The 17,493-nt window shown below is 37.1% G+C and overlaps 1 protein-coding gene across 1 annotated transcript in view; it reads left to right on the top strand.

The window, feature by feature from the left end:
• igdcc4 (immunoglobulin superfamily, DCC subclass, member 4) overlaps window positions 1–17,493 on the top strand; it is a 106,684-nt gene that overhangs the window by 86,077 nt on the left and 3,114 nt on the right. Inside the window, exons 8-19 of the mRNA XM_016571717.1 lie at window positions 1,463–1,627; window positions 4,820–4,957; window positions 6,059–6,223; window positions 7,522–7,743; window positions 8,303–8,401; window positions 8,492–8,675; window positions 9,440–9,567; window positions 10,822–10,992; window positions 11,089–11,223; window positions 12,602–12,704; window positions 15,233–15,464; window positions 15,748–15,876. Coding sequence (XP_016427203.1) covers window positions 1,463–1,627; window positions 4,820–4,957; window positions 6,059–6,223; window positions 7,522–7,743; window positions 8,303–8,401; window positions 8,492–8,675; window positions 9,440–9,567; window positions 10,822–10,992; window positions 11,089–11,223; window positions 12,602–12,704; window positions 15,233–15,464; window positions 15,748–15,876 — 1,871 coding nt within the window. The remainder of the gene's footprint in view (window positions 1–1,462; window positions 1,628–4,819; window positions 4,958–6,058; window positions 6,224–7,521; window positions 7,744–8,302; window positions 8,402–8,491; window positions 8,676–9,439; window positions 9,568–10,821; window positions 10,993–11,088; window positions 11,224–12,601; window positions 12,705–15,232; window positions 15,465–15,747; window positions 15,877–17,493) is intronic.

Genomic DNA, 17,493 nt, shown 5'->3' with positions numbered 1-17,493 from the left:
AATCAAAACGTTCGGTCCGAGCGTTTTAATATGCTTTCCTACCTGCCTGTCAACGTATGTATCTGCATACCTCTGTGCACCCTGTTCGCGTAGACAGGATACGTCATCAGCTCGTTCACGCACACTGTGCAGACAGAGCAAGAATGGCAGACAAACATCAACAACCCGATCTTGCTTCCTGGTATTGTAGTACTTTTAAAGTTTTCTCACCAGTGAATGACACATGATGTAGCCCAGCGGTTAATCCAGTCCTCGCGCTCCCCCGCTTTGCATATATTTTGCGTGTCTCGCTTAGTTAACACGCCCGATTCAGATAACCAGCTCGTTAGAAGTGAGCTACGTGCATGAACTGTGTTCCGATCGATATGATCCCTACACAGTGTTCATTGCTCCCTATTCCCTGAGCAGGGGAAATCCATTGAAGTTTACTTTACTTCGGAGCATGGGCTGGAATTGGGAACCGCTGATGTAGCCTATTGTAATGTTGTCTCTAGTATTCTGGTTTGTTATGCTGGTTGAAAGTCTCTTCACATCCCGATAGCAATCATTAAGTTAAGTGGTGTACGTGTATTTGTCTGTATTTATATATTCTGTGGAAGTCGTAGGATCAAGAAATGTTCGTCCAATCAAAACGCTCGGTCCGATGGGCTGGAATTGGGAACCGCTGATATAGCCTATTGTTGTCTCTGGTATTCTGGTCTGTGAGCATAAATGCGTTCAGGGGGCAGGGCTTTGGACGGCGATTTCAGGGAGGGTGGGACGTTCGCTTTCAGTGCTATCAGGCTAAAGTTAGCATTTTCCAAGATCTCCTACTGCACCTTTAAATCATTGTTGTTATTGTTAACGAAAACTATTAATTAAACATATTTTTTTATTTAAATAAAGCTGAAATACAATAAAATATTGTATTGAAATATTGGATGAAAATTTGAAATGTTGTCTTGGCAACTAAATGAAATAAAGTGAGTTTAAGTTGAAGAACTAAAATAACGAACTACTGTAAATCTATACTACAAATTGAAACTAACAGAAATATTTAGAGGAAAATAAAAAATGACAAAAGCACATAACAAAATTATTAAAACTAAAATTGTATGTATGTAAATATTGATAAATACTATAATAGTATATAAATAATACTATAATAACACTGGTTTAATTTTAAAGAAAATTAATTTGTTCTCAAATTTTACACAACTTTCTGTGAGCACTTTGTTACTAGAAGTTACTGGAGTCCCTGTTTGACCTCCAGTGTTTCTCATTACACTAAATGTAGCCAGCTTAAGTGGATTAGTCCATGTGGCTGTACAGAACCACAAGCCATATGTAAGCTCCACTGTTACTGATGGGGTCACTCTTCTCTTCATTTAGAAACTCTAAACAAAAATATCTAGAAACAAAAATATTTTGGCTACGTCAAATCTTTAAAAAGCAAATGTACTGTCTATTTGTGTGTTGACAGGCTCAGACAACATGGAGTATCAGTTTGCAGTGAATAATGATACAACAGAGCTGCACATAAAGGAGCTGCTCCCTCACACAGCCTACACTTTCTATGTAGTGGCCTACTCGCTCATGGGGGCCAGCCGCCCGTCACTGCCCGTTACCGTGGAGATGCTAGAGGATGGTGAGCACTGACTAATGGGGAGAGGTCAGGTTTTCAATGCAAAAGAATGTGGATTGACTAATTTATTTGACATGTTTAAAAGTGCAGCTGGTTTTCTGCCTTACTAAAGGTTACACCTGAAGCGTGTTATAAATGATGTGTACTCACAGGCTATGGTCAGGAGCATGCTATTATACTACTTGTGCTATTTCTATTTGTATACTGTGCAATATAAAATATGCACATTTTTATGCATGGAATACATGAACAACCTACTGTTAACTATTACATTTCTACTTCTATTAAAGTTCTACATACAGTAATGCTTTGTGCAATGTGCTAGACTTGACCATTGCTAGACCAGTATGCTGCTTGAAGTTGCAAACTGGAATTTGTCATTGTATTATTTTAATTTATTACCATAATCATAAACACACTGGTTTGTAGTGCAAATAGTTTTACTGTTTGCTGCACTTTTTAATATGGGGTCTATTTCCCGTACAATGATGTAACTCACTGATTAACCACCATAGTATGATGCATTGTTGTGGAAACTAACTAGCCAGTCACGACTGTTTCCCGAACATGGTCGCATCTCCGTTGTTTGAACCACATTAGCGGTGCGTTCCAAACATGATCCTTTGCACAGATTCTTTGCATGATGACGGCGCCTCCGTGTGGGCACGGGATGATGACGCAGAAGGGCACTTCAAGAAACAGCTGTTTGGTCTCCTACACCCTTCAACCCTTCAAAGCTCTCACTCCGGAGGGTAAACCCTTTGAAGTGATTAGGGCATATAGGGATGAGCCCTTCCGAATGGAACGCAGGGTAGTTCAACAATTTAGGGCCGTTGAAGTCACACGCATGTGGTGGAGTAATAACTTCTGCTAATTAATTGATTCGAGATCTCTGAGATGCTGCTGTATTGAACATGGCACCTGATGACTAATTTACTATGTTTTGTTCCTTCTCATTTTGCTTTAGTTGATGTTTGATTCATCGCAGATTTCCTCTTACATCATACTCCGGGGTTCCCTAAGGCATTTTTGCACATGCGCACTCTTCAAAAACGGCGCTTATTGTGTTAAAATTTATCGATTAAATTGTATATATTTAAATAGAATGGAAGATATAGATTGTACTGCATGTTAGCTTGCTTATTGTGCCCAAGAGCATAATTTATTTAAGTCCATATGTCTTACTAACAAGAAACTGCTTCTAACCACAGGTCGAGAGCTGTATTTCCTACCACGTAAGATTGCGACGCTGTTTGTGAATGTTCGTTTGAACTATGTTTTCGGGAAACACCGAATCGTTGAACTATGTTGGTAACAATAGAACTTGCGACCATAGTTGGCTAAAGATGCTTTTGGAAAACGCACCCCAGGTTATTTACCTGTAGCACCTGATAAATAGGAAGCCTAGCACATTTACGGAAAATAGCTTACTTTTACATGGGAAAACGAGGTGGATTCAAATATTAGCAATGTTTGTTCATATGGGTGGCCTCTGGTGGCCAGAGAAAAATAAATTACCTCCCTGTGCAATATACACTAGGAGCATCTTAATGTGCATACTTATGCACTATTCTGTGCCATTTTGAAGTATTAATAGTGTGAGTAGGGTCCTTTCACTGAAAATTCCAAGAAGTCCATTTCAAATACCTGGATGATGCATTTATTTAAAGGGGTCATATGATGCGATTTAAATTTTTCCTTTCTCTTTGGAGTGTTACAAGCTCTTGGTGCATAAAGAAGATCTGTAAAGTTGCAAAGACTAAAGTCTCAAATCCAAAGAGATATTCTTTATAAAAGTTAGGACTGTTTCCTGAACCTGCAGAGTAGCCTACAAAGCCTACAATGCCGGTGTCTGTTTCTATAAAGTGGGGCAGTTCCAAATTTGCAAGGACAGTCTGGTGCTTCTGACTCACAGCCTGTAAGTACGTTTTTTATATTTAAAGTATTTGCCACTGACGAGTTTTGAGCAGTGTAGAGTAGCACTTGTTGCTTGTCGTTTCTCCAGACATGGTTTTATGTTTACGCAGCGCGATACGCAACACGTAAAAAGACAGTATAAGTCATTATAATCAGTAATTATGTCCCCACTGGATGCAACAAATGCCTCGTTTATAATGGATTTTAATGTTTTTGTCTCGTCGCTCCGGCCGGACAGGGCATCACAGTATGGTAAGGGGCGTAACATTTCCGTCACACGCTAGAGGTATTCAGCCAATCACAATGCACTGGATAGCTGGCCAATCAGCGTACACCGCGCGTTTCAGAACGATGAGGAAAAATCGACGCGTTTCAGAAAAGCGGGGCATAGAGGAGCAACAATAATGTACATTATGTGGAAAATAATGTGGGGGTTTTTTTTACCTTAAACCGCATAAACACATTGCATTACACCAAATACACAACATAATGTTCTTTTTAGCAACGTCATATGACCCGTTTAAGGTAGGGTAGGCGATTTCAGAGAGGTTAGCAATAGCAAGCTAGCTTTGAAAGCATAAGATCCCACCCTTCCTGCAAATCACTCTCCAAAGCCACGCCTCCTCCAAAACACATGAACGTGCACAGGCAGACCAGTGACAGGATGAGAGACAGCGCTGGTGGAGTATTGAATGATTACTTCATGTCTCATTCACCGGTGAGAAAACATTTAAGTACAAAGCGCTTAATATTACAATAATAATACCTTCCATACTCGTCCAGTCTGCAATAGCGTAATGGAATGCGCTGATGGTGTATCATGTCTGTGTGAACAGGGTGCTCGGAGGTATGCAAATACATACATTGACAGCCTATCGTAGCCCTTGGACCGAGATGATTGGACAAACATTTTATGGTCTTATGCCTTCTACAGACTATATAAATACATTTAGACCACTTAACTTAGTGATTACTATCAGGATGTGAAGAAACTTTCAACCAGCATAACAAAAAATGTTTTAGAGCTAAATCACCTACCCTGCCTTTAACTGAAAAAACGAAGCGGGGAATGTTGGACACTCAAGTGTTGCAGCATTCCTTACATAGCGGAATGGGAGGGGCTATCAGACTTTAATGCTGGATGATAAAATAACCTTATAAAATGAACACACTAGACGACAGAGTACATAGTGCATAGTGTAAATGCATAGTGTGTAGTACATCATTTGGGGCACTACACTGTTTTGTAAATCTTTGTTTGCTTTGTGTTCTCCGCAGTTCCCAGTGCCTCTCCACAGCTGTCCCTGCTGAGTACATCTCCCACTGACATCAGAGTCATGTGGCTACCTCTGTCCTCACAGCTTAGCCGCGGAGCCATCACACGCTACCGCATTGACTATAGAGCGCTGGAGCAGGGTAAGACAGCACAACCTACTGACCCTGTGGTGTTATCCTCGTAAAGCCTGACATATGACATAATAGTCAGAAAAAACAAATTTTTTGAAATGGAAGAGTTTATTGAACCTTTACAAAAAATTGATATAGGAGAATGTGGAGGTCCTACTTGAGGAGAGAAAAAAACATAAGTTTTGTTCATATGCTCAGACTGAGCAAAAAATGCATTTTGGTGCAGTTTCTGATATTTATATGGCCAACAAGTAAGATAAAATTTTGATAGCGTGTAATGTAAATCAGTGGTATCTCCATAACAGTACAATAGACTACTTCAATAAATATGCATATAATGCATTGAAATACAATGTTGATTGAAATACATATTTGATACATTTTAACATGATTTTTGCTAAAAATAAATGAATAAAAATAAGAGGCGGGGGGGCTTTTAGAATTAAACTAAAAGGCCTTTTACTTGCTAAAAAAGTACAACCTATCAATCAGACGACAAAGGCAAGTAGTAGATTGTGTACAACAGGTATTTCAACAAAGTTTTGATTATGTTGATCATTTGGAGGCCTTTGAGAAATTTGCATATAAAATATGATACAGTAAGATGTCTATGGTTAAGATCTATTTAGGCTCTGTGTGAGGTTCGACCTTGAAACGTTGATAGATGCATGTTGGCTGCTGAATTCGTAGCTTTGTGCATTATCTGTAGTCACAAGTAGGGCAGCAGGCATGTCTGGGGTATTTTAATAATAATAATAATAATAGTACTTTATTTGTCCCTCTTAAGGGAAATTTGTTTTGGGCAAAACAAGATACCTGCATCAGTAACAATCGCATACTTGTGTCCTTCACACTAGAGTTATTTTGAGCTGAATGACACAGACATGGCTGATTGCTCCTGCTCTATTAGAGCTTTGAATGCTTAATGAACAGCAATAAAGGTGGAACAAAAGACAGATTCAGTCTGATGGCCTGTGACACAGAATGAGAGACAGAAGCAAACTCAATTCAGACATTCATTGTTCATGCTTCTTTATCAGCCAGCTGCAGAAATTATTTTCACTGGCATACTTATTTTCTGGCATGTGTTTGTATGTGTGTGCCCTCCAGTGGATCACATATACTCTGTGGAAGTGGGTGGGAATGAGACACAGGTGACTCTAAGGGATCTGAAACCAAATCAAACATACCAGCTCCAGATTGCGGCGGGAACACGAGCTGGGTTTAGTCAGTCTTCTGAGTGGGCCTCGCACCACACACCAAACCTTACTCAGGGTGAGTGAACACAGACACGTACACATAAGCAAATGCACTATATGCACAATGATAGCAGTTTCAACTCGCACAAGGTTAAACTTATATGCAGTGGCGCCTCCAAGGGCCGGCCGGTGGGCCGTTGATCCCCCTAAAACAACACTGGCCACCCCATTGGTCTTGCAGTCACCAAGTCTATACATTTTTATTTAACTTCAGACTAAATAGTGATTTTAATGTCTACATGTATAATCAGACACGGGCCAAACACTTTACCTAGTGTTCATGAGAGGAATATTTTGCATTTAAAAAAGGAAAAACTCTCAGGTAAACATACGTCACAACATGCTTTATTTCCCTAATAATTTTTTTTTTGTATGGTTTAGATCTTCTCTGCCCTGGTACGAAGTTTAAATCTATAGTCAAGTACAAAGTCCTAAATACACTGCTGTTCATGGCTGCATTTTTTAAAATCCGAATGACAATAAAAACAGTAATATTGTGAAATATTATTACAAAAAAAAAATAATGTTTCCTATTCTAATATATTTTAAAAATGTCATTTATTCCTGTGATGGTTAAGCTGAATTTTCAGCAGTCATTACTCTAATCTTCATGATCCTTGCAAAATCATTCTAATATGCTGCTTTGGTGCTCAAGAAATATTTATTCTTATTATTAATGTTGAAAACATTCGTGCTGCTTAATATTTTTGTGGAAATTGTCAAACATTTTTTTTTTTTCAAGATTCTGTGATGCATAGAAAGTTCTAAAGAATGGCATTTAATTGAAACGGGAATCTTTTGTAACATTATAAATGTATTTACTGTCACTTTTGGTCAATTTAATGTGTTTAAGTTTTTTTTCATACTGTTCCCAAACTTTTGAACAGTAGTGGATGTTATGCTAATTATAGCATAAAATCTGATGATGAATCTGTGTATCTTCTGTTCAGTCCATAGCCAGTTTGAAGTCATCAGCCGATATTATTTTAATTTTGTCTCAGAAAATTAAATGAAGTAAATTATTTTTAAGCATTATTTTCCCATTATAAGCCATTGGCTATTCTTAAAGCCTAAATGGGAGATTAAACATGGGTAAATAAATTAATCTGATAATTCTGATCCACATGAATTATGGCAGTGGGATAAGCTTGCAGGCTTCTTTATGGTTGTTTAAAATACTAGTTTAATTTGTATGCAGTTTTCAACATCCTTCATTAAAAATGTCCTGGAGGCGCCACTGTTTATGTACAGCCCTGCTAGTGCACACACAAAACACTGACATTCTTACCAACACCCTCTTGTTGTCTTTCCCAGTGCTCTTTGCTCCCACTGAGCTCAAAGTGAGAGCCAAAATGCATTCCCTCCATGTCACATGGCAGCCACCACCCAATCACACTCAGATCACCGGCTTCAAGCTTTCCTGGCGGGAATTGGATGGAGAGGAGCTGGCAAATGAGGAGAAGCCTATGGTCAATGAGAGGATTCAACAGATCAAACTGAGGAAGAGAGTTAAACACCATGAGGTCACAGGACTTGGTGCGAGATGAGCAGTAACTTTATTCACCTAAACTATACTCTCACATGCAAATATACTAACTAGATTTCTAATTAAAAAAAAATAAAAAAATGGAAGGGAAAACAGAAGATCAGCTGTCTGTATTGCCTAATTGCCAACAGTCCAGTCTACACCAGGGTTATTATAGTTAACTAAGACTAAAACCATAAAAAAAAATCATTATATATATGGTCATATATACTGTATATATCTATACAGTATGTGTGTATGTGTGTAAATTTCAAAGAAATATTTCTCATTTTCATCTAGTACTAAAATACCTAAAACTAAAATAAAACATTTATAAAAACTATATATTTAAAAAAACAAAAGTATAAAAATGACAAAAACATAACAAAATTATTAAAACTTATACTAAAATGAAATTGTAAAATTACAAAAATTATTCAAATTATTATATGTCAATTATTCATCTCGTTGATACTAAAATCACACTGGTCTACACCAGCATGAATGCAACGTATGCAAAATGCTTTACAATATGACCATGCGATTGTTTTAATTGTCTGATTGTTTCAGCTCCTGATCGGCTGTATGAGCTGAAGGTTTGGGCGTTTAATAAACAGACTGAGGGTTATCCTGCTGTCTGGAAGGGCAGAACAGAGAAGCTCACACGAGGTGCGTGTGGTTGTGATGAGATCAGATCATATCTAGCTGTCCTGTAGATTGAAATGGGAGTACATTTGTGTGTGTGTATCGTTTTCTTAGTGCGGACAACAGACTCTCTCCCACCATTGCCACCCATCAGCGTCAGAGCTCGTGCAAACAGTTCCACTTCTATCTGGCTCCGCTGGGAGAAACCGCACTTTAGCAATGTGCGAATCGTCAACTACACTATACGCTGCAGCCCCGCAGGAATACGCAATGCATCGCTGGTCTCATACTATAGCAGGTACCAGGCATATACATAAAATGTTCATGTTTAGACAGATTATAAACAATCATTGTGAAATAAGCTCTAAAGGCAAATATACATTTCATCGCCATACTGTTTCTCTCATTTTGAGAACACATTGAGAATACATTTACCAAAAGCCATTAATGAAAAATGCACATTTTCATTTGAATTATTTTGAGTGAATTTTAAGTAAATGTTGTGTGTTGGATATTTTATAGCACTCTCTCTCTCTCGCTACATATTATATTATGATATTTGACAGATATATTTTTAAACACTAATCATAATAACTAATAAAGACATTTATAATTTTACAATCAATTCTATGTATAAAAGAATCCTGGAAAATATTAAGAAGCACAACTGTTTTCAACATTGATAATAATAACTAATGTTTCTTGAGCACCAAATCAGCATATTAGAATAATTTCTGAAAAATCATGTGATGCTGAAGACTGGAGTTATGGCTGCTGAAAATTCAGCTTTGCCATCACAGGAATAAATGACATTTTAAAATATATTACAATAGATTTTTTTTTTATTATTATTATGTTGTGAAATTGTAATAATTTTCACAATATGAATGCTTTACTGTATTTTTGATTAAATAAATGCAGCCTTGGTAAGCATATGAGACTTCTTTCCAAAACTTTACATTTTTTTTAACGATTTGATGATAGCAACATTGACTGTTAAGTAATCCCTTATCAGTCAACCAGTCCTCTGACTGTATTTCTCTGTATCTTACTGTATTTCAGCTCTTCTCAGGAGATTTTACTGGAATCACTGAAGCCCTTCACAAGCTATGGAATTGCTGTGCAGTCTAACGGAGCTGATATGAGAGGCCCTTTCAGCAGCACAGTGGAGGAGTCCACACTTCCAGACAGTGAGTACAGCCTCTTTCAGTGCTGTAAAAGAACCTTTCTGTCTAATATATGTGAAAAAGAACGTTTTATAGAGTATGCTCTTTTATTCTCTTTTTCAGTTGAGTTTCTTTTCTGGTAAATCTGGCAGAGTTCACACTGTCTTGAGTTTGTTCGTGTGTGAGCGAGAGCTCTAATTATTGTGTGTACACAAGCGTGAGTGTCTGTGGGGTTTTTGAGTGGGAAGTGATGAATGAATACGTATTTGTGAGTGTATTGCAAGTGTGTGAGTTGTGTGGGTCAGTGTGTTTGTGTTAGGTTAACAGTTAGGGGATTAATAGGGAGAGACGTAAGGAGATAATTGGCTTTAATTAAAAGCCCAGATGGAATTTGCGCCTCTTGTTGGCCAAGAGTCTTTCAGCTTGTCAGTCAGTCTAGCCAAGTTATGGCAGGGAGGGGCATGTTGCCTCAGCGATTTAGTGTCAGACCAACTGAGAGGAGCTTTATCTACTCTTGAGGGGGGAGAAAGAGTGGGCACTTCAAAACGAGACCTTTCCCTCTAAAAAAAAAAAAAAAACTGGTTTTATACTTGTGGTATCTCCTTAACTCCCAGACTGCACATGCTGTGACCATTATAACATCACAAACCTTTAAATGTGCTTTTCTTGGCAAACACTTTTTTTAGAAAAACTGCATTTGATTGTGTTTGTGATATGTGTTTCATTAGCAGCCAGCACACAAGAATACAACAGAACAGGAATACAGGGATAGCAGTGTTTCTGACAAGTAGACTTTAATTGGGTGGGCCGCTCAGGTGTATGTTTATATATATATATATATATATATATATACAGTATTTTATCCGCCCGAAATAATGAAACAATCCGTGATCTATTAACTAGTGGAAAATTTCCTCACCCTACACGTTTCATATATGATTTTTTTTAAACGTGTGTCTGTGTACATTCAAGTTTTATTTTCAAAGTTTATATATTACATTTCTGTGTAAATTTTTTTACGTTTAGTTTATTTAAATTTTTGATCCAATAAAGCCCTTTAATGAGCTACACTTTCAAAAGCAATACAAAATTATATTTTAGTATTATAATAGTGAATTCCGAGTACACTTAAAACATAGTCCCATGTCATTTTTGAAAGTACTGTACCTTGAAGTACCATGTAAATACCAATTTATGGTATTAGCTTAATTAATATGCTTCTCTTTTCCTTTTTTTGGTATCTTGTGTGTCGACTCTAAATGTGTGTTTTTACTGCAGGACCCTCCTCTCCTCCTCTGGATATGCAGTTGAGTGCACTGGACTCATACTCTGTTCTTGTGAGCTGGCGCCCTCCGATGGAGCCAAATGGTGTCATTTTGACCTACTGGATCCTCTACACTGGCAACATCAGCCATCCAGATCACCTGTGGATAAACCTCACACATGACAGTAAATCTACAAACAATAAGCACATGGTGTTGCACGTCATATGAGAATTGTTATTATCTCTCTTATAGATCTCTCTGTCTCACTCTCTTTCCTTAGGTTCTATTACCAGTGCAGAGGTCCAAGGCCTGATGAGTGGGATGCGTTATTATTTTAAGATGGGGGCCTGTACTGAAGTTGGGGTGGGACCATATTCACCTGTGAAGGATGTCTTTACTCCTCCAAAGAAATATGGTGTGTATGTAACAGTTTTCACATTATTTACTGAGTGTATAATTTTTTTTTTTAAGGGTGTGTACAAATTTTATTCTTCAAGATTTATATTATGTTTCTGTGGTCACCATTTACTTGGTACTTTGCAGTATTGCTTTGGCTAGTTTAATTTATTTAATTTATAGATCCACTAAAGCATTTCATGATTTCCACTTTTAAATGCAATACGTCATGAAAAAACACCCTGCAGTTTAAAAAAAAAAAATTTTTATTACCAGGTGAGTTTTTACCTCTGATGTAAATAGATACACTATTGTTCAAAAGTTTGGGGTCAGAAAGATTAAAAAAAAAAAAAAGAAATTATCAGTTTTATTCAGCATTAAATTGATCAAAAGTAGCAATAAAGAAATGTATAATGTGAAAATATTTCTGTTTCAAATAAATGCCATTCTTTTCAAAGAAAAAATTTACTGTATTTTTGATCAAATAAATGCATCCTTGGTGAGCATAAGAGACTCCTTTCAAAATCATTAAATACTTTTTTTTTTACTGTTTTTACAGTGATCATTTGTTTTTGTGTAAGTAGACCTTTATAGCGAGAGAGAGCGAGAGATTCTGCAAACCACCACAAAGATTTTCAATGGAAGTATAAAACAATCAGCCTACCATAGCTACTAACTGAAACCTCATAATCTTTACATTAATGTAATATATTTATACATTTGTGTTACATTTGCACTTGTGCCTTTGGTAGACTCTTTTATCCAAAGCGGCATACACCTCATTCAAGGTATACAATCAACTGAATCAAACCCATGGCCTTGCAGTACTCTTTGAGCTACAGAAAACTTGGCTGATATGTGAACATTTGCGGTCAAAAAATGGAAGCATATACTTTAGCTCAAAAACATGAACCTGCAAGTAACACTGATTTGTGCTTATATGTATCTTTATGTGTATATAATGTTTTTCTAATGTGTTTCTGTGTTTATAATGCCAGTTAAGTTTCTCTGAATCTGCATGAGGCATCACAGGTGTGTGTGTGTGTGTGTAGAGACTGCCATCTGCCTCTGCCCATCACTGACACTCAATTAATAGCACTCCCACAGGGAGTGTGAAGTGATTCAGTCTAGCCTCATACACACACACCGTCTGTGGGGAGTTGGCCACAGAAATTCACACAGACTTACATACACCAGTCCTAAAATTAGTTATAATTAATATAACACATTGTGTTGTAATTAATATTTCATTATTATGCTTAAGTACGATTCAGTTGCATTGAATTACTATGAAGTTTAATTATGTATAATTATTCGATGACTGATTTGTACACTTCTGTCACGCATTCTCTCTCTCTCTCTCTCTCTCTCTCTCTCTCTCACTCACTCTCCTACAGAGCTGGATATCCATGCTGTGACTGGTATCATAGTTGGAGTGTGTGTTGGTCTGCTCTGCATCCTACTCTGCATGTGTGTCAGTTTCCGCAATGGAAAAACACGGTATGCACCTCTTCAAATTTTGTAAGATCCATGAGTTTAGATCACTTCATTGGTTATAATTGATTCACCCAAAATTGAAAATGCTGTCATTGTTCATCTGTATGGCTTTCTTTATTGTGCGGAACAAAAAATATCTTTAAGAATGTTTCTTCTGCTTTTGTCCATACATACAATGAAAGTCACTGGTCACTGGTTCGGGGGAAAAAAACTATTATTATAATTAATTAATGCTGAAACTACTAAAATTCTTTTTCTGTTATTGAAATAAAGCTGAAATAAAAAAATAATATTAGATAAAAATGAAATAATATAGAAATATAATAAATTATAAAAATGACAAAGCATGTGACAAAATTTGAACTAAAATTTTAAAACTTGAACTAAAATAAATATGAAAACTGAAAATATAAAAAAGAGCTAATTCAAAGTAATACAGGTGCATCTCAATAAATTAGAATGTTGTGGAAAAGTTCATTTATTTCAGTAATTCAACTCAAATTGTGAAACTCGTGTATTAAATAAATTCAATGCACACAGACTGAAGTAGTTTAAGTCTTTGGTTCTTTTAATTGTGATGATTTTGGCTCACATTTAACAAAAACCCACACTCCCAATCGAGTTCCATTTGCAAATTACCATGCCCTCACACAAAGGGTCATAAAACTCCCCAGTATTTCCAAACTCCCACTTGGGATTTCAGCCTTTCTCATTGGACAAGCCCATCTTGAGAGGCGTGAATCTTCTCAACCTTAAAGGCCTCACATCAGTGACCTGCCCTAGTCGGTGGTTTGGTTGAATTCTGAGAAGATGAAGATGTAAGCAAACGCTCCAGGACACCCTAAGTTCGTGCCAGGCTTCGGCCTTGACTTTTCCATTCACCAAGATTCTCTGACTCAAACTGGTTCTTTTTCATCAACCAACTTCAGCAAAGATCAACTTGTGCTGAATATGCAAATGGTTCCATAACTTCATTCCTTATTTCTCTCCTCTTTACTGCGTAAGCTTTTTAACCCTTTCCTATACCAACTGTATGCAAACTTTTCCACGACATTCTAATTTATTGAGATGCACCTGTAATAAATACTATAATAATATATAAATAATACTATCACATTCTCTATCAGAGAATTGGGACCCACTGAAAATTTTTTTTAAATGTCTTTGACTCTTTTCATTTTATAGATTCCTTATACACACAAAAATGCTGCAACAATTACAGTTTAGGCAGAAATCTGTTTTCCCCCAAAGGCTTTTAAATGACAAATGAGCTGCAGTGAAAAGCCTCCCCAAATTATATTCACATTTTGAAAGTTTCAAGGACCTTTTGGATGTTACTTCAATCTGGAATGAGATGTGGGTGAATAAAAACACTCGATCACACAGCGTGTGTGCAAGCGTGTGTGTGTCTGAAGCAGATGTGGCAGATGTGCGGTATTGAGAGCTGAATGACAGAGAGTCATGGCTGATTGCTCTTGCTCTGTTAGAGCTCTGCTGGTTTAATGAACAGCCACAGAGGCAGATTGAGTCTGCTGGGCTTTTGCATTTAGAGAATGAGAGAACCAAACTCATTTCACCTTCTTCACAACGCACTGGATAGCTGGCCAATCAGAGCACACCTCGCTTTTCAGACCGATGAGCTTTTTAAAAATCGACGCGTTTCAGAAAGGCGTTCTTCAAACATTACAGTAGACATATTTTGGTTTACAAACTGTATTGTTTCATCAGTTAGTCACGTTAGCACTCGGCAAACGTATCCACCATTATTGTTTTCAAGTGTTCACAGTTTAGCAGCTAAACTTTAACTGTGGGCATTCGCTTGCATAAGTGTTTTGTATTTTATGTCATTATTATAAGAACGGATTGGAGCACTATATTATTGTTTTATGCAAAGGTGCTTTGTCAATGGTAGCACTCACTAACTTGCTCAAGGACTCCTCTCTGTGCCAATCACAGCAGGCTTGGCCAGCTGACCAATGAGAGCAGAGTAGGCTTATGGAAGGGAGGGGTTTGCTCCGAACTTGCTTAGAACGAACCGTTTAGAAATCATTGGCAAATGACAATGTATATTCTGAGAAAATTGCAATGTTTTCTGACCTTAGATGTATTTAAACCTGTTGTAGGGGACTCCAACACAATATTAGGCCACTTTAAAATACCATATGACCTGCTCTTTTGTTGAACAGAATGTGAGTGCTGTGTGCTCAGGTGATGCAGTTCCCACATCGGCCAAACTGAAAAACTTATCGTCGAAGCCGAAATTTGAAAACTGCCAAATATCATCCGATATATCGGCCTTGGCAATATATCGGTCGAACACTAATATATACATTTATTATCTGTTTTTAAGAATTTTTTAAAATTTACTTTTGGATGTCTTTTGATGTTACCACCTATTACATTTATACCACAGAGACATGCCTCAGGGTCATGCATTCATTTGCTGAAGCTTTATAGAAGTGTAAACCACTTAGCATTATAAATAAAGACGATAAGTGATATTTAATGATCGTCCTCTCTGTCACTTTTAGGGATGTGTCTGGTGGACTTGACGTGAGTTCTTTGAGTCCTCAGTACAGGAAGGGTGCCCGTCCAGTGCCTGCTAGTGCGCCTGACTGCAGTGACTGCAGTGACTGCCATGAGTTGGAAACCCTCATGCCCTCTAGTGCACAAGACCCCAACAAACCCCTCACAGACCTCACTGAGCAACAGAGTCTCATGGGTAACATAGAAGGGGCTGACGATGGCCTTGCAGAATCCAAGGTGAGCAGTGCCATTTACTCTAGTTAACTGTGCCAGCATCTACAGTACACTAATTTGATGTACCGTACAACCATTTTCCCAACTATGCATCCTTGTTGGTTAGAAGGTTCCTATCAGCCAATGAGATTGGAGGGATAGGAAAAAGGTTTGGGTTTTATTTGGGATAGGACTGTGTTGTTTGATAAGCATATTCCAAGACCAACAAAAGATGATGATCTATGAAAATGTTTTCATATTTTAGTATTTTCAGTCTTTCAGTTTTCTCTTTCTGATCCAAAATCAGCCAGCCTGGAATGGATCCGTTAGTCGGAACTGGGCCAATAGGATCACCAGATACAGAGATACTATAACTGAGGATTCTTCTGCTCTCATCAATGGAGCTCTTGAGGGACCACCGTCAGAGAACAGTAAAGTAAGGAGTGTAGAAATGACCATGAATGTTGGTGTGTGACAAAGGCACAAATACAGAAGTCGCATAACAGATTTTTGATCTTTATCTTATGAAATGCACGTAATCCTTGCACATCTGCTTGTGTGTTCTTGAATGTGTGTGATGGGGGATGGGGCTGATAGATTGTGCCTCACACAGACGGGAAATGTACAGAGAATGTAATTACCATTAAGCAGACAGTGGGGAAGACATAGCTAATTAGTATGTGACACTTGAAATGAAAAGCTGAAGTCTGCATACCATTTACCAATTACTGTCCTTCCGAAAGCTCCTCAGATATAGGAGCAGCAGGAAGCTAACACATAAAATTACACCTTTATCCATCTCTCCTCCTCATATTGCCATCATTTTATTTCCCTGTTGACATTTTTTTAAATCTGTTTTTCCACTTCTTATATGAAATAGTGCTGAACTGTACTGCACAAAATCATTAACATTTTAGATTGTGATCTTCCACCTTCCATACCCACAATGTCCAATTTTCACCCCATTATTCAATGTTTATATTAGACCATACATTGATTTAGTGCGATTAATTGAAGAAAGAAAGAAAAAGAACTACATTCAGCTTGACATGGTGTCTTCAGTATGTGGCATTCATGGTGTAAGAAACTAAAAAATCACAATGGAAATTAATTAAAAATTACATATCGAATACACAAAAAAATGTATTAACACTATCGTTCAAACGTTTGGGGCCATTATGATTTTTTTTTTCCAAATCGATACTTTAATTTAGTAAGGATGCATTAAATTGGTTCAAATTTTATAGGCATTTATACTTTTACAAAGATGATATTCATTTGAACTTCCTGTTCATAAAAGAATCATGGAAAAAAACTATCACATTTTCCACAAAAATATTAGGTAGCACACCTGTTTTCAGCTTTGCCATCAAAGGAATAAATTACATTTTAAAGTATGTTCAAAATAGATTAAAAAAAAAAAGTTATTTAAAATTGTAATATTATTCCACAAAATGACTGTTTTTACTGTGATTTTGATCAGTTTAATGCAGGGTTGGTGAGCATAAGAGACTATCTAAAAAAAATCCAAAACCCTCTTTTGGAAGGCCAAACAAAGTAGTTTCGCTTTCACAACGAAACAACGTCACACACCGCGGCCTTGAGTGAGCGGAGGCGGGCGGCCTTGAGAACAGCGAGAAAGGAAAAATTTAAATCGCATCATATGGCCCCTTTAAAAAATATTGCCAACCCCAAACTTTTGAACGATATAGTGTTAAATATAATAATATAATGTCCTTAAAATTTGAGAGCTTTTTTTCAGCAAATATCGATATGTAATTCACTGTGATTAAATTGGTGAATTAATTTGCATATCATGCAATTTATTTGATAAAACACTGTTCAAGTCAAAGTCTTCCTACATACATGTATTGTTAAAAATATATAACTCTTAAAGGGGTCATATGATGCGATTTCAATTCTTCCTTTCTCGTTGGAGTGTTACAAGCTCTTGGTGCATAAAGAAGATCTGTAAAGTGTCAAAGACTAAAGTCTCAAATCCAAAGAGATATTCTTTATAAAAGTTAAGAGTCAACCACGCCTACCTAAAACG

This window comes from Sinocyclocheilus rhinocerous, unplaced genomic scaffold, assembly GCF_001515625.1.
Source record: "Sinocyclocheilus rhinocerous isolate Xijiao unplaced genomic scaffold, SAMN03320098_v1.1 scaffold591, whole genome shotgun sequence".
NCBI classification, from domain to species: Eukaryota; Metazoa; Chordata; class Actinopteri; order Cypriniformes; family Cyprinidae; genus Sinocyclocheilus; species Sinocyclocheilus rhinocerous.
The sequence above is the reverse complement of the archived record's forward strand: the minus strand, read 5'-3'. Positions and strand labels throughout refer to the sequence as shown.